A 17,016-nucleotide genomic window follows, 5' to 3' on the forward strand; every position below is an offset into this window, starting at 1 on the left:
AATACCACCAAAATCGTTAAAGGTTGTCAAAAGTTGATTATAGTGTGTATAGATTTAAGCAACATAAATTTACCTTTATTCATAGGCAAATATGTCTCTTTATAAAGTATTTGGTTATATAAAACACATTTCTAGTGAGCTGCAAAGTGTATAGCTGAAGAGTGATGGCTACTTTACAGGAAACTAGCCAAAGGTAGTTCCCAGCATCACAATAGCTCAGAGTTCATGTTTGCATCGTGCCCTTGTAAAAATATACTGTTACCCACTTCAGTAACTCGTTTTCTTGATTTCTTTTTAGTTTATTTTACTTTGTTTTTTGTTAATTCAAGATATCTGTTTGTAAAATTTAACCCAAGTATTCACTTGCATCTATTATTTTGGTGTCATAGTAATATTATTATTTAGTCACTTCTTCATTGCACCCACTTGTACAGTAAGCTTAAACTTTGAAACAAGAAGCTTTAAACTCAACTTTAATCTGGAAAAACCTTGGCTGAGGTCTCCATACAGTCAATATAAATAAAGAAAAATTAAATCTTGTAGCATCTTCAATGTGTTTAGTCTTACTGTATAAAGAGTTGTAATAGATCCCATAATTTAAAAATGTTAGAGTGCTCAAGATCTAAGATTTCCAGTGCAGTTTCCACTAGTTGACATTGTTATATGGTCCAAACTGCAAATCAAAAAAAAAAGTTTTATGATTTTAGTGTTAGCTGGGTGGTGTGTTAGGAATATAGCAGTGTAGTAATGTTACACACAGGCTAAATGTATACCTTCAGTGTGTCTTTGTGATTTTTTTTAGCAGTGTGTGTATATAAGTTTCCAAAAGATGCAATGCACGAGTTTGTAAAACATCTGAACAGCTCTTTCAGTACCCCACACACACACACACACACACACACACACACACACACACACACACACACACATTTGTTCCTCTATCCCCGTGGGAACATCTCATTGACATAATACTAACCTTAACCCGTACCCTACCCCTAACGGTAACCTAATTCTAACCTGAATCCTATAACCAAGTCTTAACTCTCTACCCCTGAGGACCTCATGGGTAGAGACTGCTTTTTGTCCCCATTGGTTATTGTGCATTCAGGTTCAAGTCCCCACTGGGATATAAAAACATGAAACACACACACACACACACACACACACACACACACACACACACACACACACACACAGTGGAGTTGCTATGGGTAAAAATGTCATTAGCCAGGATGGGTAACTAGCTGGAATGCAGCTCATCTGTACAGGGTCTAGTAGCCTATGGGGAGACCAAACAGATTAGGCATAAGTAATTAAAGAGCTAATTTCCAAAATTTTATATATCCATTTTTATTTTTATTTTTTAAATCTCTTGGTACCTCCAAAGCACCGAGTGGTGTCATTTCATCAATCAAACTTATTTTCTGCACTTTAAATGGTACTGCAGATTTTTGTAGTCCTTTAGTCTCTTGAGAGTTAGACTTGTGGTTTACAGCTGGTGGATATTTTGTTTTTGGAAAAAAACTCTTCTGTTACACGACACTCTACACTGGTATTACTGAAAGAACAATCAATGACATCAAAAAGGAAATAAACATAACTTCACCAAGAAGCACTGAATATACAGTATATATTTTAGAAATACATAGAAAAATATATAGTCATCTGAATGCCCATTGTACAATTTTACACAGTAGTGTCAGAAAAAGAAGTAGAAGTAGAATAGATGTGGTACATAGAAAGGATACAGAGTTACTGACTTGCAAGTGATTGCTGTCAGGGTGTTTAGTGTGATAGATGGAGAAGTTTGCGCACTTTGTTTTCATTTTCTCATCCTGTCAAAATGTCCAAATCATAAATTTTTAGACTGTCATCTGTTTTTATGTTTTTTTAGTCTGATTTTTGCAATGTTGACTTTTGTCCTTTTGGTTGCCAACGGTGTCCACAGACTCTGAATGATTAGTGTCTGTAACACTAACAGGCATTAGGAAATATTGGCAGCAACACTTTCTACCCTGCAAGTACCTGGATTTAACAACAGCCACCAAAGTAAATACCTCTAGTGATGGGGGACCTACAGCACATGTATGTGTTAGACTAAAGCACAAACCTAACTGACAAAGTTAGAAGTACAAAAATGCTACAATAAGTGCACACAGCTTCCGAGTGGGCAGCACTTGACACATTTTAAAGATTTATACTATTTATAGTGTTTCATTTTGTTACGGTTTATGTTTAGTAAAACCATTTACATGAAATATCTGTATTAGTATGTACTGACATTTAGAGGTATACTGATGCCTAACCTGCTGTAAATCAAATAGCAAATGCATATATTTAAACCAAAAAATGCAATTTGAACAAATTACAGTACATGGTGGTGATCATTAATGGATCTTCATCTGAGGTCAACCAAGGACTAAAGCAACTATATCCATGAATGTGTTGGTACGATTATTCTAAAGGTAGGTGGTAGGGGCTCACATAACATACTGTATTGTATACTGAAATCACTTTTGAATTTAGAAATGTGATTGGATCCTATATAAAACCCCATGTGTTACCTCTGTTGAATTATACCATAAAACGCATTTACTATTTGACTCACAGTAAGGCATAATTTAAAGCCTGTTGAACAATAATCCACTTTTTTTTAGAAGCATAGCATTTATAATTTTATTTTTATACCTCACCACGTGCCAGTAATGAATAAATAATTTGCATTTTAGAAAAAAATTTAAGTATTTAATACATCACAGGAATCTTTTCATCTCGCTGTTCTTAAAATGAAGATAATTTGGTAGAAATGTATTAATAAAAAGCAGCTTTTGCGAAAAATCAGAAGAAGTGTGGTCTCTCTGATCTCTCTGCTTAGATGCAAAGATCCATGTGAGCATGTAAGTGAGCCTCTTTATGTTAAAATTTCTGTCATGGTAAAGATATAGACATAGTGGAATGTGACTGTGATTCAAGCGTCTTGACAGGAGTCAGTCAATATAAATCTTTAAAAGGCTTGGAGTAGTTAAACATCAGATAGTCCATATAATAGAAGTCATAGACTCGCTGTCTTTCCAACAAGCTGACCTGTGAAAAGTATTTTTGTGTGATCTGCATAGAGGTCCTCTTCTCAGTTGGGTTCCTATCTTTAAAACTGGGCAGAGTGAGGTTGGGTGGTGCCCCGGTCAATCGCAGAAGAAAGTTGGACTCTTCCTCCATGTTCTCAAATTTGCCGATGAAGTCATAGTCTATGAGACAGGGGTTGCAGAGCTGGTTTGCCTGCTCCCAGTGGATGTCCATTCCCACGGGCCGGTGGACATCCAGCAAGTACTGGACAAACTCCTTGAAAGTGACCCCGCTACCTGTCTTCAGGGCTGTCCAGGACGCGTTCACCCTGTACTTTGAGATGATAGGTTTCCCAAACAGGGAGTGGTAGTAGTTGTTGGGATTTTCAAACTTGTCCCTGTAAGCCGACACCATTCTCTCCAAGGGCTCTCGGACAAACATGACTTTGGTGTAGGTCTCCAGACGGTGCATGATTCCCTGTCGGTCAAAGCTGTCAAGTTTCTTGAGATGGTGGCCATAGTGGACTGTGTCATGTTTAATACTCTGAGCATTGGGGGCCTGGCCTGCCAGCACCATCAGGGTCCTCTTCCAGTTGGAACAGCCCGCCTTGGGCACCTGACAGTACAACAACTTGTACCGGTCCTCCACGAAGAGGTGTTTCACATGATGACGTGTGATGGTTCTGGAGATACTGCTTTTGTACTTAGCACACATCTCTTTCATAAGTTGCCGCCGTGCTTCGAGGATATTGAAGAGCTTTTTCCAGCTCTCAGAGCAAAAAGAACCTAAGGCAGAGGAGGAAACTGAGAATAAGGAGGAAGAAGAGGAAAAGGACGAGGAAACATTTTTGTTGGTGTGATGGATCGGAGGACTTGTTTTCAGCAGTTTGCGGTGTCTTTTGGAGACATGAAGGGAGTCTATGTCCTGCTCCCGAGATCCAGGGGTGGCCATCTGTCTACTCTCCTCAAAGTGTGGGAACTGCATTGGAGGGATCGGGCTGGACAACATGCTGTCCGCTGCTCGAGGGTCCTGATAATTGTCAGTTTTGCCTCTCTCTCTGTCTTGCGTTGATAGAGTCTATAAAAAAATGACAATACAGGTTGTAGTAGACAGTAGCAAACATTTTTTTAGACCAAACAAACAGCAAAATTTTCGGATGATAATGTAGTAATTATTTGAAGAACATAAAATGTGTACTTTTTACTTAATGAAGTGGTAAGTGCTTCATTACCAGAAGCAACCACATTTTTACCCCACATGTTGCCTTAAGTACTAAAATAGGCCACTTGATGGTGCTGTTTCACTACATCTTAAACACAGGTCTACGTTACAGGCAAATGTCACACACTGCCCAACGCCATCCATGACCTATCAATAAACTGAACTGTAATATCATATAAATGTCTTATAAACACTTAATGGTGAATCTAAATTAGAATCATCTACTGCCTGATTATCATCAGATGATGCCCAAGGCCATCCTGCATTCTGACATTTTATTTCAATTAAATGCTGTAATGACATCATAAAACCAATGGACTGGATGTATAATTTTAATTTTACAACAGACAAGGTGATGAAACCATCATGAATCTTGGCTCATCTCCCTACTGACTTAAATGGCCATATTCTTTCATCTGTAGGGACACCTGGAGGGGGCAGGGGGGGAGAGGAGAGCGTCCTCCTCTGTCTGTTTAATGTGCAACGCGAGCACAGGGCAACAACGTATGCACCAGACATCACGTTCTCCAGGGTTTGCACTGATGTAAGTCTCTCATTGGTGCTGACAGCAGAGATGGGAGCAAGCAGGGGTCAGCTGAGAGAAGGTACAGTAGCACTGGTGCTGCATGTCTGATATAAAAATCTTGTCTATGTATTGTCTTGGAGTCAAACATGATGTTGCTCTGTCTTCTGAACCTCCCTGATTCAAATCCTTGATGCCTTTACAATGCTGTGTGGCAATTTAGGACACATTTTACCCCTTGCAATTGTTTATTCAAACCTTGGAACTTTCATTTTGTTTTCTTCAGACACATGAGAACAATTCAGTTCACAATTATTCTTGTGCAAATAGCTGTCTAAAAAATACAGGAACTGACTTCTAAATGCAAATTTAGAAGTGCTATCCAGTAATTACTAATGCTTAAAAGCCTAATGGACTACATAAACTTCTTATGAATCCATGTGACTTTTCTTTACAAATGCTGGCTCATCATTCATCCAGAATGGATGTAAACTAACAAAAAACACATTAATACAAGAAAGGAAGCTTCTACTGTGGAAGATGAACGAAAAAACAATATGTGTGATCACACCGTGAGGAATCTAGGCCTGGCGACTGGGATCGTTTACTCAGTAAAGTCCTTCTGGCTGAATGCACAGTGTGAGGTCAGCCTCTCTACACAGATGTTATCAGACACACTGAGAGCTACAAGGCTAACAATCACTTTTTGCACTAGATAACAGTTGGGAGCCACCTGTGTATCTGTGTTTTGGGAGGAACGGAGTAAACACATACCTCTCTGGACTGCCGTGGAGTGCTTCCGAGCTTCACGCCTAGGGAGAGAGAAGAGGAAAAAGACAAGAAAATCAGCACTTAAGCAAACAACATGTATTTTTGTCCTTCCTGGTAAAGAGTCAGGTGCTGATGCATCAGAGGCTGCAATAATTTAACTCTTCCTATTAGTTAGAACATCTACTTTTTACCACTGCTCAACTAGTCCACAGAGGGAAGACAGGTAGCTCTGTCTGTGTAATGAGCTGCCACAAGCATGAAAAGTTGGTAAATGAGTTGTGCTCCCACTAGCATGCACTGAGGAGGAGACAGGGGAGGGAAAGAGCACAAGAAATAGAGGGGAAAACAATATGTTATTTGTTTTAATTTGGGAGGAGAAAGAAAAAATGAAATGAAACATAACCAATGAAAGAAAAAGATATAGTTTGTTGACCAGAGTGCAGTTTGTTGAATTTCTAGAGGACAGCAGGGGAGCGATAGAGACATAGAGAGTGGCTTTGTGGCAGCCTTGGGGACAGGTGGTATGTGTATTGGCAGATGTGCAGCAGCAGGACAGACGATGTGTTTAGTGGTCTGTCTCCAGCTGGACATCTCCTTTCCTTAGGTCCCCCCATCCTGCTGATGTATAATCAGGCTGACAGTTCTGAGTGGGGCTGCATGGCTGCTGATGGGGGCAGCGAAGACACCTCTGCCTGAGTGGCCTGTCACTTCCAATTTGAGGGTGGAAGTGATAGGAACCTGCACGAGGACGGGTGGGGTGGTGGGGGTGGTGGGCATGTAGATGCAGGCCGCAACCCTCTCTAAGTGATGAGATCTGCAGATCCCTATCTCACACTTAACAAACGCCTCGGTGGGGAATAAAAACGCGTTGCCCAGATGCAATGTTGTTTTAGATTAGTATGCACTGGAGAGCTCTGTGCTCCTGTCTAGCTCTGCGTGTTAAATCTTTACTTGTCTTCATTCTTCTGAACGAGACACTGGAGGAAGAGGCGGCGGAGGAAAAAAAAAAAGAAAAAAGAGTGCGTAGGGAGGTGGCGGGTGACATTTTCTAATCTTGTTTGGATGTTGCAGCGCTATTTGATCTCCTAACCCTAATGAAAGCTTACGTAGGGTGTGCATCTTTGATTTCAGTTTACATTGGCGCATGTGCAGCACATGACTATTTATCATAATATAATGAACACAGATGTCATCACCAGGGAAACACGCCCAAAGGCAACAATAGTAGTCTGCTGTCGTAAACTGACGGCGCTGCACGAGCCCCTTGTAACCCTGACTATCTTGTCAAGGTACAGACTTAGTTATTGATCCTGAAAGCCCCATCAAGGTGGTAATTGAAATCTCCAAAGATTTAATTGGTTCCTTCTAAGAGGTGTTCTGTCCGTTGCTACAAGTTTGTCACGGCTGTTGATGTCAATACATGTCACACATTGTGATTCTATGTGGCACCTTCAAGCAGAGTAAACTTTTAAATCCTTTATTGCGCAAAGGGAAAGCTTTTGAAGCAGGAAGCTAAATGAAATGCAACATGGCTAAATTAAATTCAAGTCCAAGGCACTGAACTGAGCATACATGACACCCTGTTGTCCTGTTCAGCACTCTGCGACACAGGTGTCTTGTTTGAAGTTGTTAAGAAAATGAAACTGACGTTTGTTGATTTGATTAGATAAATCTAGACTTAATATGTTTGCAAAGAGAGCGTGAATTCTGGCTCTGAAAATGCAATAGACTCTAAAGTAAGGAGGCAAAATTATATTTCATGAGAGGAACATTTTTCCATAATAAGTATAACTGAAACAAGTAATATAACAATGTGAACTAAATTTCATGAGGATTTGTAAACATCATTTATCTCTGTAGTGTCTATTTGTTTGAGGGTAATAGTAGCTGTTTGATTGCAATTTCACACTCAGTCAATTCCACTCAGTATAACAATGCTATTGATTTTTACTGCTGAGCAGTGAAACAGTGATAAATTGTCACGACTGGGGTTTCATCTGTGAGATGCAGAAAATTCATCGTGGTAATTCCACATATATATATGTAGTAGCTACAGTAGAAACACAAGTTTTTCGAAAAGCTAATTGTGTAAATTATCTAAAAGTGAATGTTTCTTCCAAGATGTAATTGGTTGAGAGGCATTTGGATATTACACTGTCTACAGGTTTGTTGTTACTGTATACTTTACCACTGTATACTTTAGCATTCACAAAAAGGATCATCTGCAGCACTAATGGAGAGATTTAGGATAAATGCACCACCTAGGGAATCAAATGGGAAGAGAACAGTCAACCAATATTGTGTTTTATCCCCAGACATAAAATGTCAAACTCTGGTAGTTGTACCTTGGTATCTTCTTTTAGAAGCTCTACGGGGTTTCAGTAAACTCATACAAACACAAAGTGTTCACAGCATAGATAAAAAGAGGGCATCTGATAAGTTTTTGCTTTGATTCTCAGGTACTTTTGCCGATAACGGAAGCTGATTCAAAAGCAGAATCGCCTCTTGAGTCTGGTCCCCTGTTGCCCTCTAAAGTAACCTTGAGCAACCACCTCTCTCTCAGAGACAAAGCCTTTGAATATTCATGCGGACGACCCAGCATTACTGCAAGGATCCATATAAGCAAGGGCCACATCATTAGCAGATCCATTATCATCCTTCCTCTCAAAGATCCTTGTACAACTCTCTAACAGAGACACACATCAAACATCCTTCTCCCTGCCACTGCTGCCGAGGAGGAGCAAAGGACAAAAACAATGTGAAATAATGAGCTTGTTAAGTGAAAGATTGTGGTCCCTATGTTCTGGGAGAACTTGTTAAATGCCTGTTTTTAACCAGAGACAGACCGGGAGGGTGCTAAAAGCCAGACAAGGCGTGTCCTCCTCCAGCCCACTATTCAGGCTAGGCAGTCATGCTGCGCCACCATAAACCTTTCATTAGTCATTCAGCACACTGAGCCACTGTGACCCCAACCAGCTGCACTCTTCTCTCTACCCAACGAACCACCCACACCTGCACTCTGCACACATACTCCTCCTTCACTTGACTCTGTGTGGGAATACAGGGCTCTGGCATGCTGGTGTGGTTTATCAGAGGAAAAACGCTTGAGAACAGAGGTATTAGGCTTTAAGCTCTGGCCCATTGATGTTTTAACTTGTTGTGGTAAGAGATAAAACGATGTTTCAGTCGGTGCTGAAATCCTCCAGGATGGGGCCAGAGAGCGCAGCAGTTGGGGAGGAGGAGGTGATGGGTGAGCAATCAGTGATTCAGGATTGAAGACATGCTTGCAGTGGCTCTGTAACAACCAAACACGGGGAGTCTAAAATTTGTATGTATCATCATCTGAAGACTGGCTTGTGTTGTGAAGGAAGGTATTGGAAGCTTAAAGATTTTCTAAGGCATTCACAACTCAAAGTACAGGTTTGGCAAATGATGAATCGATAACACATCTTTAATCCAAGTGATTTCAGTGTACTGTAAATGAAACAAACAACCAGGACACCAAGAAACAGACTATTCCCCCTGTTTCCTTCCTGTAGTAGAAGGAACAATGACGCCATACCCGACTCATTCAGTAACTAGGATTTTGTATTAGAAGAGATGAATGCCAACAAACACTGTAATTTAATTTGATTAATTGACGTTTTACATAACGAGTCTGTCCAATCAGAGGTCTAGGATTCAGTTACACAGGGTCACAGACTGACTTCAGCCAAGTCCATAAATCTGCATGTCACAATTTACGTCCCTGCTACATTTGACAGCTAGAGTCACTGCTTACATTACAGATTAATATTTCATATACAAACCATATAATCACATTTTAAAATATGATGCAGTACTATATGGTAAACTACCCAATAGTATATAGAGTTCTATAGAATATAGATATAAAATATGACACTGAATTGCTGCTTACAGTAATTACATGTGTACAATGTATCATCATCATAATATTCTCTTTACGGCCTTTCAGTTCTGTTTTTGGTCTCAACCAACTCTTGAGAGAAATATCTGGCTCTGTAGCTACTAAATGCTCCACTATGTCTGCTGTTTAGTGCTGGGAAGGTAGCGCAAAGTTTTCAGAGCTTCCATTTTTCTGAAAATAGCTGCGTTAGAGCAGTGAGACTAAACCAAAACAGTGAAGTTGTGGACCTGAAAACCAAAAATATATGCTAAAATATGCTATAAATCTTTGTAGACCTGAGGGGAACTGCAGAGCTTGGTTGATAATTCCCTGTGGGTTTGTTAGTATGAGTGACCTCTTACATATACATACAACTCATGTGATCAGTTATTAATATAAAAATATTGATGGCTGGTTTAAGTATATATTGCTGATGAAACTTCTGTACTTGTACTTGAGTAACAGTATAAATGCAGATCTTAAAATTGGAATGGAGTGTTATTACATTGTGGTATTAGTAGTTTTTCTCGAGTAAAGGATTTGAATATTTCTTCCACCACTACCAAAGCCAACATTCAGCATCAGTGCTGTAATGCTTGTCTGCTGATTGGGTTGACTGACAATCAAATGCCTGTCAGCTACATATTTTCCTTCTCTTTTTAAAATGCATGTGCCACTGTAGCAGAGATGCTATTTTGTGTTAGCAATTTTTTTTTATATATATATATAATAAACCTTATATATATATTTAATATATCTACAGGGGCCTTAACTAAACATTACTTTTCCTGGTGCCGAGACATCTGGCAATTAAAATCTTTTACTCCTCTGTCACTGAAATTCCCACTCTCCTTCTCTTACCTATTGGACTATTCACTGATGGAGCACAGTGCCATGAGCAAGCGACTGGCATCAGAAGACCACCTACAAAAGTTTTAAAGCATCAGACATGAAATGTCTCTTCTTAGGCCAAACGACAAAGCTGTATTCATTATTATTGATGTATTGTATTGTTGTTGCATGGTGATAGCTTTTGTATTCATTTGACATTTCTGTTTCTGGCTCTGTGTTCTAATTACACCTTATTAGTCTGTATTGTCTGTTGTTTGTTTCAAACACAGGGTAATTGTAGGCTGGAGATTTATGGTAGGGGTTATGAAGTAGAGTTTTTTTTTCTTTTTCTTTTGACTTCTGTCAATATTGCTGCAGTTCCTTCTGCTCATCAGCAGTGGTTGATAAAGATCATAGATGACCACGCTCCTTTAAAGCTACCTTCTAGTTAATGAAGCCACAGTTGATATGGTGATATGGTACTATGACTTTATAATACATTTATGAGAGACTGACATGAGTGATTTGAAAGAATGAGACAAGAGGGTGTGAGATGGGAGTTGCTGGTAATAACGGTGTGATTTTGTTTTGTTTAGTGTAGATCACCGCTGTATACATATTGTAGCTTTGAATAAAAAATGTATATTATATGCGGTAATTATTATGATAAAGGACAATGTAATTTTGTAAACTGTTTCTAACCAGTGGTGTGTATTAACCTGCCTCTGGAGCTCACTCCTAAACCCCATCATGACATTCTCCTGACCTCTTCAACCCAATTCCTTTTTACTGCACCTCCGAGGGTGCACCCGAGGATAGAGTTATTAGTGAAATCCATAAATTACATGATGTTCACAATGCCATGTATGGGTTCCCCTTCCACCTCCTGACCCCACATGAAGGTCAAATGTTGGGAAGACTTGAAATCGGCAGGGATGTGCTCTCTCATTAGCTGGCATTCAAATAAAATAGAAGACACTTCCTCCAATCCCCCGCCACATTAAATCAGAGTGACTTCCATGCACCATAAATAACACATGGTTTGGCTCATAATTTTCTGTGGCAGAGCACAGGCTAAGCATACAAATAGTACATCAACATTCAGTGAGATAAAAAACTGAGCTTGGTGGAGGACTATTTATGATGTGAGACTGTGGTGCTGCATTAACACCTTTGCACTATTTTCAGAGCACTTTGCTCCCCTGCTCTGAGGCAGTGCAGTTGCACATCTTCCTCCTGCGTATGAGTTGGTGAATGGGTTAAGGATGCTTCATTATAAAGTGGTATGCATACTTAATTAAAATTTATTAAGACTGAATTCAAAATGTATAAAAATATGATTTGAAAACTGACACCTCAAAAAAAGCACTCAGGCTATCTTTGATATTGCAGTAAATAACAAGATCGGCTAATTTAACACTGAAATTGAGTCAGCGGGTTTTTTCGTCTAAATGGACATACTGTACAGTGCTTTAGCAAAAAAACCCTCTATACAGAGCCAGAAAATTGTGAAACTGCGTTTGAGAAACTAAGAGAAACTGCCTCTGTGGGGCAATGAAGTAGGTAGCTATATTAATCCGCCTCATGTTTTAATTTGCTCCAAGACTGGGCTTCTTTTTCTGTTCAATCTTCAAATTATTTTCTCATGCTGGTAATACTGGGCACTGAACACAGCAGGAGGGGAAATAATGAACTACACCGATATGAAGCTGCTGAAAAGCAGCATCAATTCTGGGACTGATTACCGTTATGACAATTCATTTTGACAACAATATATTTTCAGAGTCTATCCTACTTGGGGTACTTTGAAAGTTAGGAGACGCAAAGACTTCCTAGGGCACATTTCCATGGAAACAGAGAGTCAGCGAGCTGTGGGGCTGTGGTGAGAGGCGGCTCGTTTTAATACAATGTAGAGGACGGGGCCTGGCAGCTTGCACGAGGAGGGATGTGTAAACAAATGCTACCTGTCAGCTGCGAGCCTGGGGTTAAGTGAATTATCTCGGCTGAGACGAGGTGCAGGAGGCTTTAATTGGCACATCTTATTTAGATGCTCCAGAGCTCTTGACCTAGGCATAGACTACACACTGGCGTGCTCCTTTTGTGAACCACTCCGATGCTGATGACAATGGGAAGCCGATGGAATTCAAAAAGTCCACACAGTAAGTGGAGATTTTGTTAATTTTTTTCTGGTTAGAAGCCTGGAATTTGTGAGAGGAGTTCACACAGTCAAATCTGCACTGCTGTATGCTGTCCTGGAACTTAAACAGGCACAGCTAGATAAAGAAGAGGCTTCAACAGAGCTACTGATGACATGAGGGAACAATGTACTCTAACGCATCTAGAGCCTGAGTACTGAATCAACTATTCAAAGGGGAAGAGAAGACAGACACACTGTGTAGAGAGCCGCAATTCTGAAAAACTGTATGGGCGGCTGTGTAAAAAAACGAAGGATGTAGACTGTAAAAAACATTTGGCAATCACATTTACTGTATCTTAGAGTAATACTATAACTAATAACGTAGGATAATAATAATCAGAAATCTGGCCCTAAACACAAAAATAATTTGACTTTATTAGACATGAGAACTTTTAACCATGCTTACGAAATCAACTTTAGCTAAATTATTGTGGCCATTGAAATCCCAATGAAAATGGTATCCGGCATGTAAACTGATAGGGGGCTTTGTTTTCCCATGCAAAAGCCAGTTTGATATGTTGTTCATGGCCCAAACATCCAAATAAAAGCAAATTGGGCAAATTTTTTTCAAAACATCCAGGCTTCCTCAGTGTGCAAGCTCAGTGATCATCACAGTTCAGTCTCTTTTAAACAGGCATGGTGGAAACATCTAAAAAGCCTGTTTTGCTGTTAACAACTCTTCAATATTCATTCAGGAAAAACGAGATCTCAGTCTCCGTCACCTCAAAGTTTTTAAGTACACCAAGTCTGGCTGCTTTTTCAAATTTTTATCAAAGAACCAGATATTTTCTAACAGTTTGTACTGGTGATTTAACTGGGAGTGATGTATGCTGATCAAAGCTGTAGAAGTGTTCAAACTGTGAGTCACATAATCTTGTTGATTAACATAACGTTTACCTCCAGAACCAGGGCCCCCCGAAATAACTCCATTTTACTACCCTATGACATGTCTGTCTGTCCTGGAAGCTCTTTATTTCTCTTCCTGAGATTTCTTCCACTTTTCCCCATTATACTTTAAGGTGTGTTGGGGAGTTTTTCCTTATCCAAATCAATGGTCTACGGATAAAGGGTGCTGTACGGATTGTAAAGCCCCTTGAAGCAAATTTGTGATACTCGGATGTATCAATAAAGTCGACATTACTTGACTTTTGCATTCACTTCTGCAAAATCTAGACAGTCATAGTAACCATGCCAGACTACTCTTCATTGACTTCTGCTCTGTTCTAAATATGTTTTTTTTTAACTTTAAGCAATGGACCAAAGGCAGTAAGGATTAAAAACACACGCACCACACTGTCATCACCAACACAAATACATATAGGGCTGTGTCCTCAGTCTAATCGTCTATACAATATGTACAGATGACTGTAACAGCACACCTTCGATCACTAAGTACAAATATGCAGATGACACAACCATCACCCATTCTTGGAGTCCTCATTAACTCTGTTGTCAGAGTCAGAAAATCAGTAATGGGCTGTTCCCCCCTTCCTTCCTTTACCTCAAGGTCTCAGAAACAAAGGAATTGCTCACAACACAAACCCAATCTTCCACCATCTGTATCTAACCAACACACCACTGACATCGGCAAGGTTGTCAACAACAACAACTTTCAATCATCTGTAAATAAAAAAGCGGCACAAGTACACCTGCTATGCCACACAGTCATCCATCAATTCACATTATATGGAACCATTTGCTTTTGTACAAGCTCGGTATCACAAACGGAAAGGTCCTAAAAAATTGACAGTTGTCCAACTGATTATTCTCCCCACTCATATTAGCTTGAAGTAACCTCCTCTGGCCTAACATGGAAAGAACACACACTATTGAAACAAACTGACCACTTGCTCTGCTGTGGCTTTGCTCTCCTCGACCCCCCCCCCTGCTGATGCAGGATAATCACGTACAGGAGGGCCTGCTTCAGCAAAAGCTTTATCCCCCTTATCCCTACTAGATGTTACATTCTAAATGAATAAATACAAAACAAATGAGATCTCCAAAAGGTTTGAAAACGTGCTTATTGAGCTGGAGGCGATGATTCCTTACACTGTTGGACCATGGACAGTTGGTGGTGCTAAAATGAGGGCTACATTTACCTGAAGAGAAACATGAAAATAAAAACAGCCTTATTTAAATAAACAATATCATATCTCTTTTATCTCTTCAAACACAAACTTTTCTTAGGATTATTGCAAAAGAACAGCTGCATAAATGATTATATTTCTAAAAGCGACATTGACTAAAAAGACACTAGTCTGGAATTGGCTGAAAAGGGCAGAGACATTTTGTCATTCTCTGTGTATTTTAGTATAGTTAAAACTTTTCATTTCATTATCCACCATATGTTTCCTTTGATTTGAGAGCTAACTGATGGCTTTTATTGGAGAAGGGGTGCTGACTTTGACTGTACCCTTCAAACAAATTAAAGAATTCTAAACATAATGTTTTTTTTGCCTTTTACAAAGCCATTTAAGGGCTTTGTGCACAGGCTTTGAGAGGGATTGCATGAGTTGTTTGATGCCCTCTTTTATGTCCCCCCCCCCCCACACACAATTTTTCATTTCTTCTAGATTAAAGTCAATGCCAAATCCTTTTATTGTGACCTGTTGGTACACTGGCTGTGCGCAGAGGTGCTGTGATCAGATGCTGCTATGTCTTTGTTAAGTCTCTATGCTCCCCTGTTCACCTCTATTTGCAGTGAGATTGGGAACTGGAATTGGCCCTGTCACTGTTTACCCTGGCCTCTCATTTGAGTTAGCTTCACGTTCTCCTACACACCCCTTGTTTTCCTGTCAGAGCACTACTGATTACAGCAGGGACTGATGAATCCAGACATGTGAGTAAAGCAAAGGGGCCGCGGCTGAATACTAAAGTGTCAGCATTCACCTTCTGTCTACATTTCACATCAGTCCTGCACAGTGCACTGAAAGGATTAAAATTACTTTGGAACTAAATGCAAACAATGAAATACTACCCATATTCATGTTTTTAGATGATAATTGAATCTATTATTATTTCTTGATTTCTCTGATTTCTGAAAAAATAGGATTTTGCAGCAAAATATATTTAAAACTTTTATAGATAACAAACTGCTACTGAAAAGAGGAAGATAAAATATGTATTAGGTAAAAGAAGATGAAAAATCAATGGCTTTTCAAAAAGTCAGTACAGTAAGGGAACCGTAGACTTAAATAAAACATGGTAGAAATTTAAGATTTGTACTTTACAATTTACAAACAGCAGATTCACCCTAATTCAAGTCACAGAGAATTTCACAAATCACTGAACCATCCTGGCCAATATGAGTTATTTGCTAACATGGCTTAAGCTCTATTTGAGCCAGATTAGTTTCACAATGGCTGGTCATATCATTTTAAGTATATAGAGACATACAGATTTGTGATCTAGTAAAAATTTTACACTTTTCATGAGCTTAGAAAGTGAACTACCTTAAAAAAAATAATGCAGTTGTGGACATGTAATGTGTGACACTTTTGGCAGCTATTGTGATAATATGCTACAGTGTCTCCCCTGTGGTTTAGCAATGGATTCTGGAGGATTACTTTTTTTCAGTAGTGCTTGTTTAGTGATGGGTCAATATACAGGAGGAAGAGTAGATGATAAGTGATTGTAAATCTGGTCAACATGCATTAATTTGAGTGAAATCACAAGGTTCTCTAATCCTGCATGAGCAGTCCTCTGGGATTACACACAGACTGCTAATAAAAATGGCATAATCCTCTTCAGTAAAACTAATGCAGTTAAGTATAATAGATGACTACGGTTGTGAAAGTCTCTTTGACACGAAAGTGTAGCTCAGATTGACAAACTGTCATAAGCAACCACACAGGGAAGAACAGGACCTCGGTTCAGTCCTCCAAGCAACCTTATTTCTCTCTCAGTGGCCTTAAAGCCATGCATTCTTAACATGCCTGCTAGCTCACCTCTGGGCTCCAACCGCCCCACAACCAAGACCATTCCAGGCCTTCATAGCAACTTCTGATTAGCCCTGAGCACTTTCCTGTTTTCTTCTTTCTCGCTTCTGGTCTCGCCTCTGTTTTCCTCTACATTCCCTCCATTATCATTCTTTCCCCTCCAGATGCTGGTCTTTTACTCCATCCTCCCCCAAGTGTTTTATCTCTTCTCTCCCCTCCGCTCCTCTCCTCTCCAGCGCATCACCTCTGGCCTCAAGTCTCCAACCTATAATTTCCTCTTGCTCCCCTCTGTGCCCTCTGCGTAGCTCCCAGCTACGTTCTTGATAACCAGTAAATCTATAAAAATAGCACCAAACAATAAACATAACAGCACGTCTACAAAATCTGCACCATTATAACTCCTGTGACTACAGCAGGTGTCTCCCTCTCTTCAGCTCTGCACAGCAATAACGATGGAAATAATGACAGTAAAAGTTTCCTTCTTAGACACTTTTATTTCCACAAGCCTCTCATCCCACACTGCTCTGTGTGGTTGGGCTCTGACAGGCAGTGAAGTATGTGTGAA

At 39.8% G+C, this 17,016-nt stretch overlaps 1 protein-coding gene across 1 annotated transcript; it reads right to left on the bottom strand.

The window, feature by feature from the left end:
• Positions 1 to 2,876: 2,876 nt before the first annotated feature.
• On the bottom strand, positions 2,877 to 10,464 carry LOC123958729 (carbohydrate sulfotransferase 8-like). Its single transcript, XM_046032297.1, has 3 exons — positions 10,347 to 10,464; positions 5,582 to 5,619; positions 2,877 to 4,140 (listed from the first exon to the last, which is right to left on the bottom strand). Exons 1-3 carry the CDS (start codon positions 10,396 to 10,398, stop codon positions 2,992 to 2,994), a joined length of 1,239 nt encoding a protein of 412 aa, XP_045888253.1. The 5' UTR covers positions 10,399 to 10,464; the 3' UTR covers positions 2,877 to 2,991.
• Positions 10,465 to 17,016: the final 6,552 nt, after the last annotated feature.

This window comes from Micropterus dolomieu, linkage group LG20 (assembly GCF_021292245.1).
Source record: "Micropterus dolomieu isolate WLL.071019.BEF.003 ecotype Adirondacks linkage group LG20, ASM2129224v1, whole genome shotgun sequence".
NCBI lineage: Eukaryota > Metazoa > Chordata > Actinopteri > Centrarchiformes > Centrarchidae > Micropterus > Micropterus dolomieu.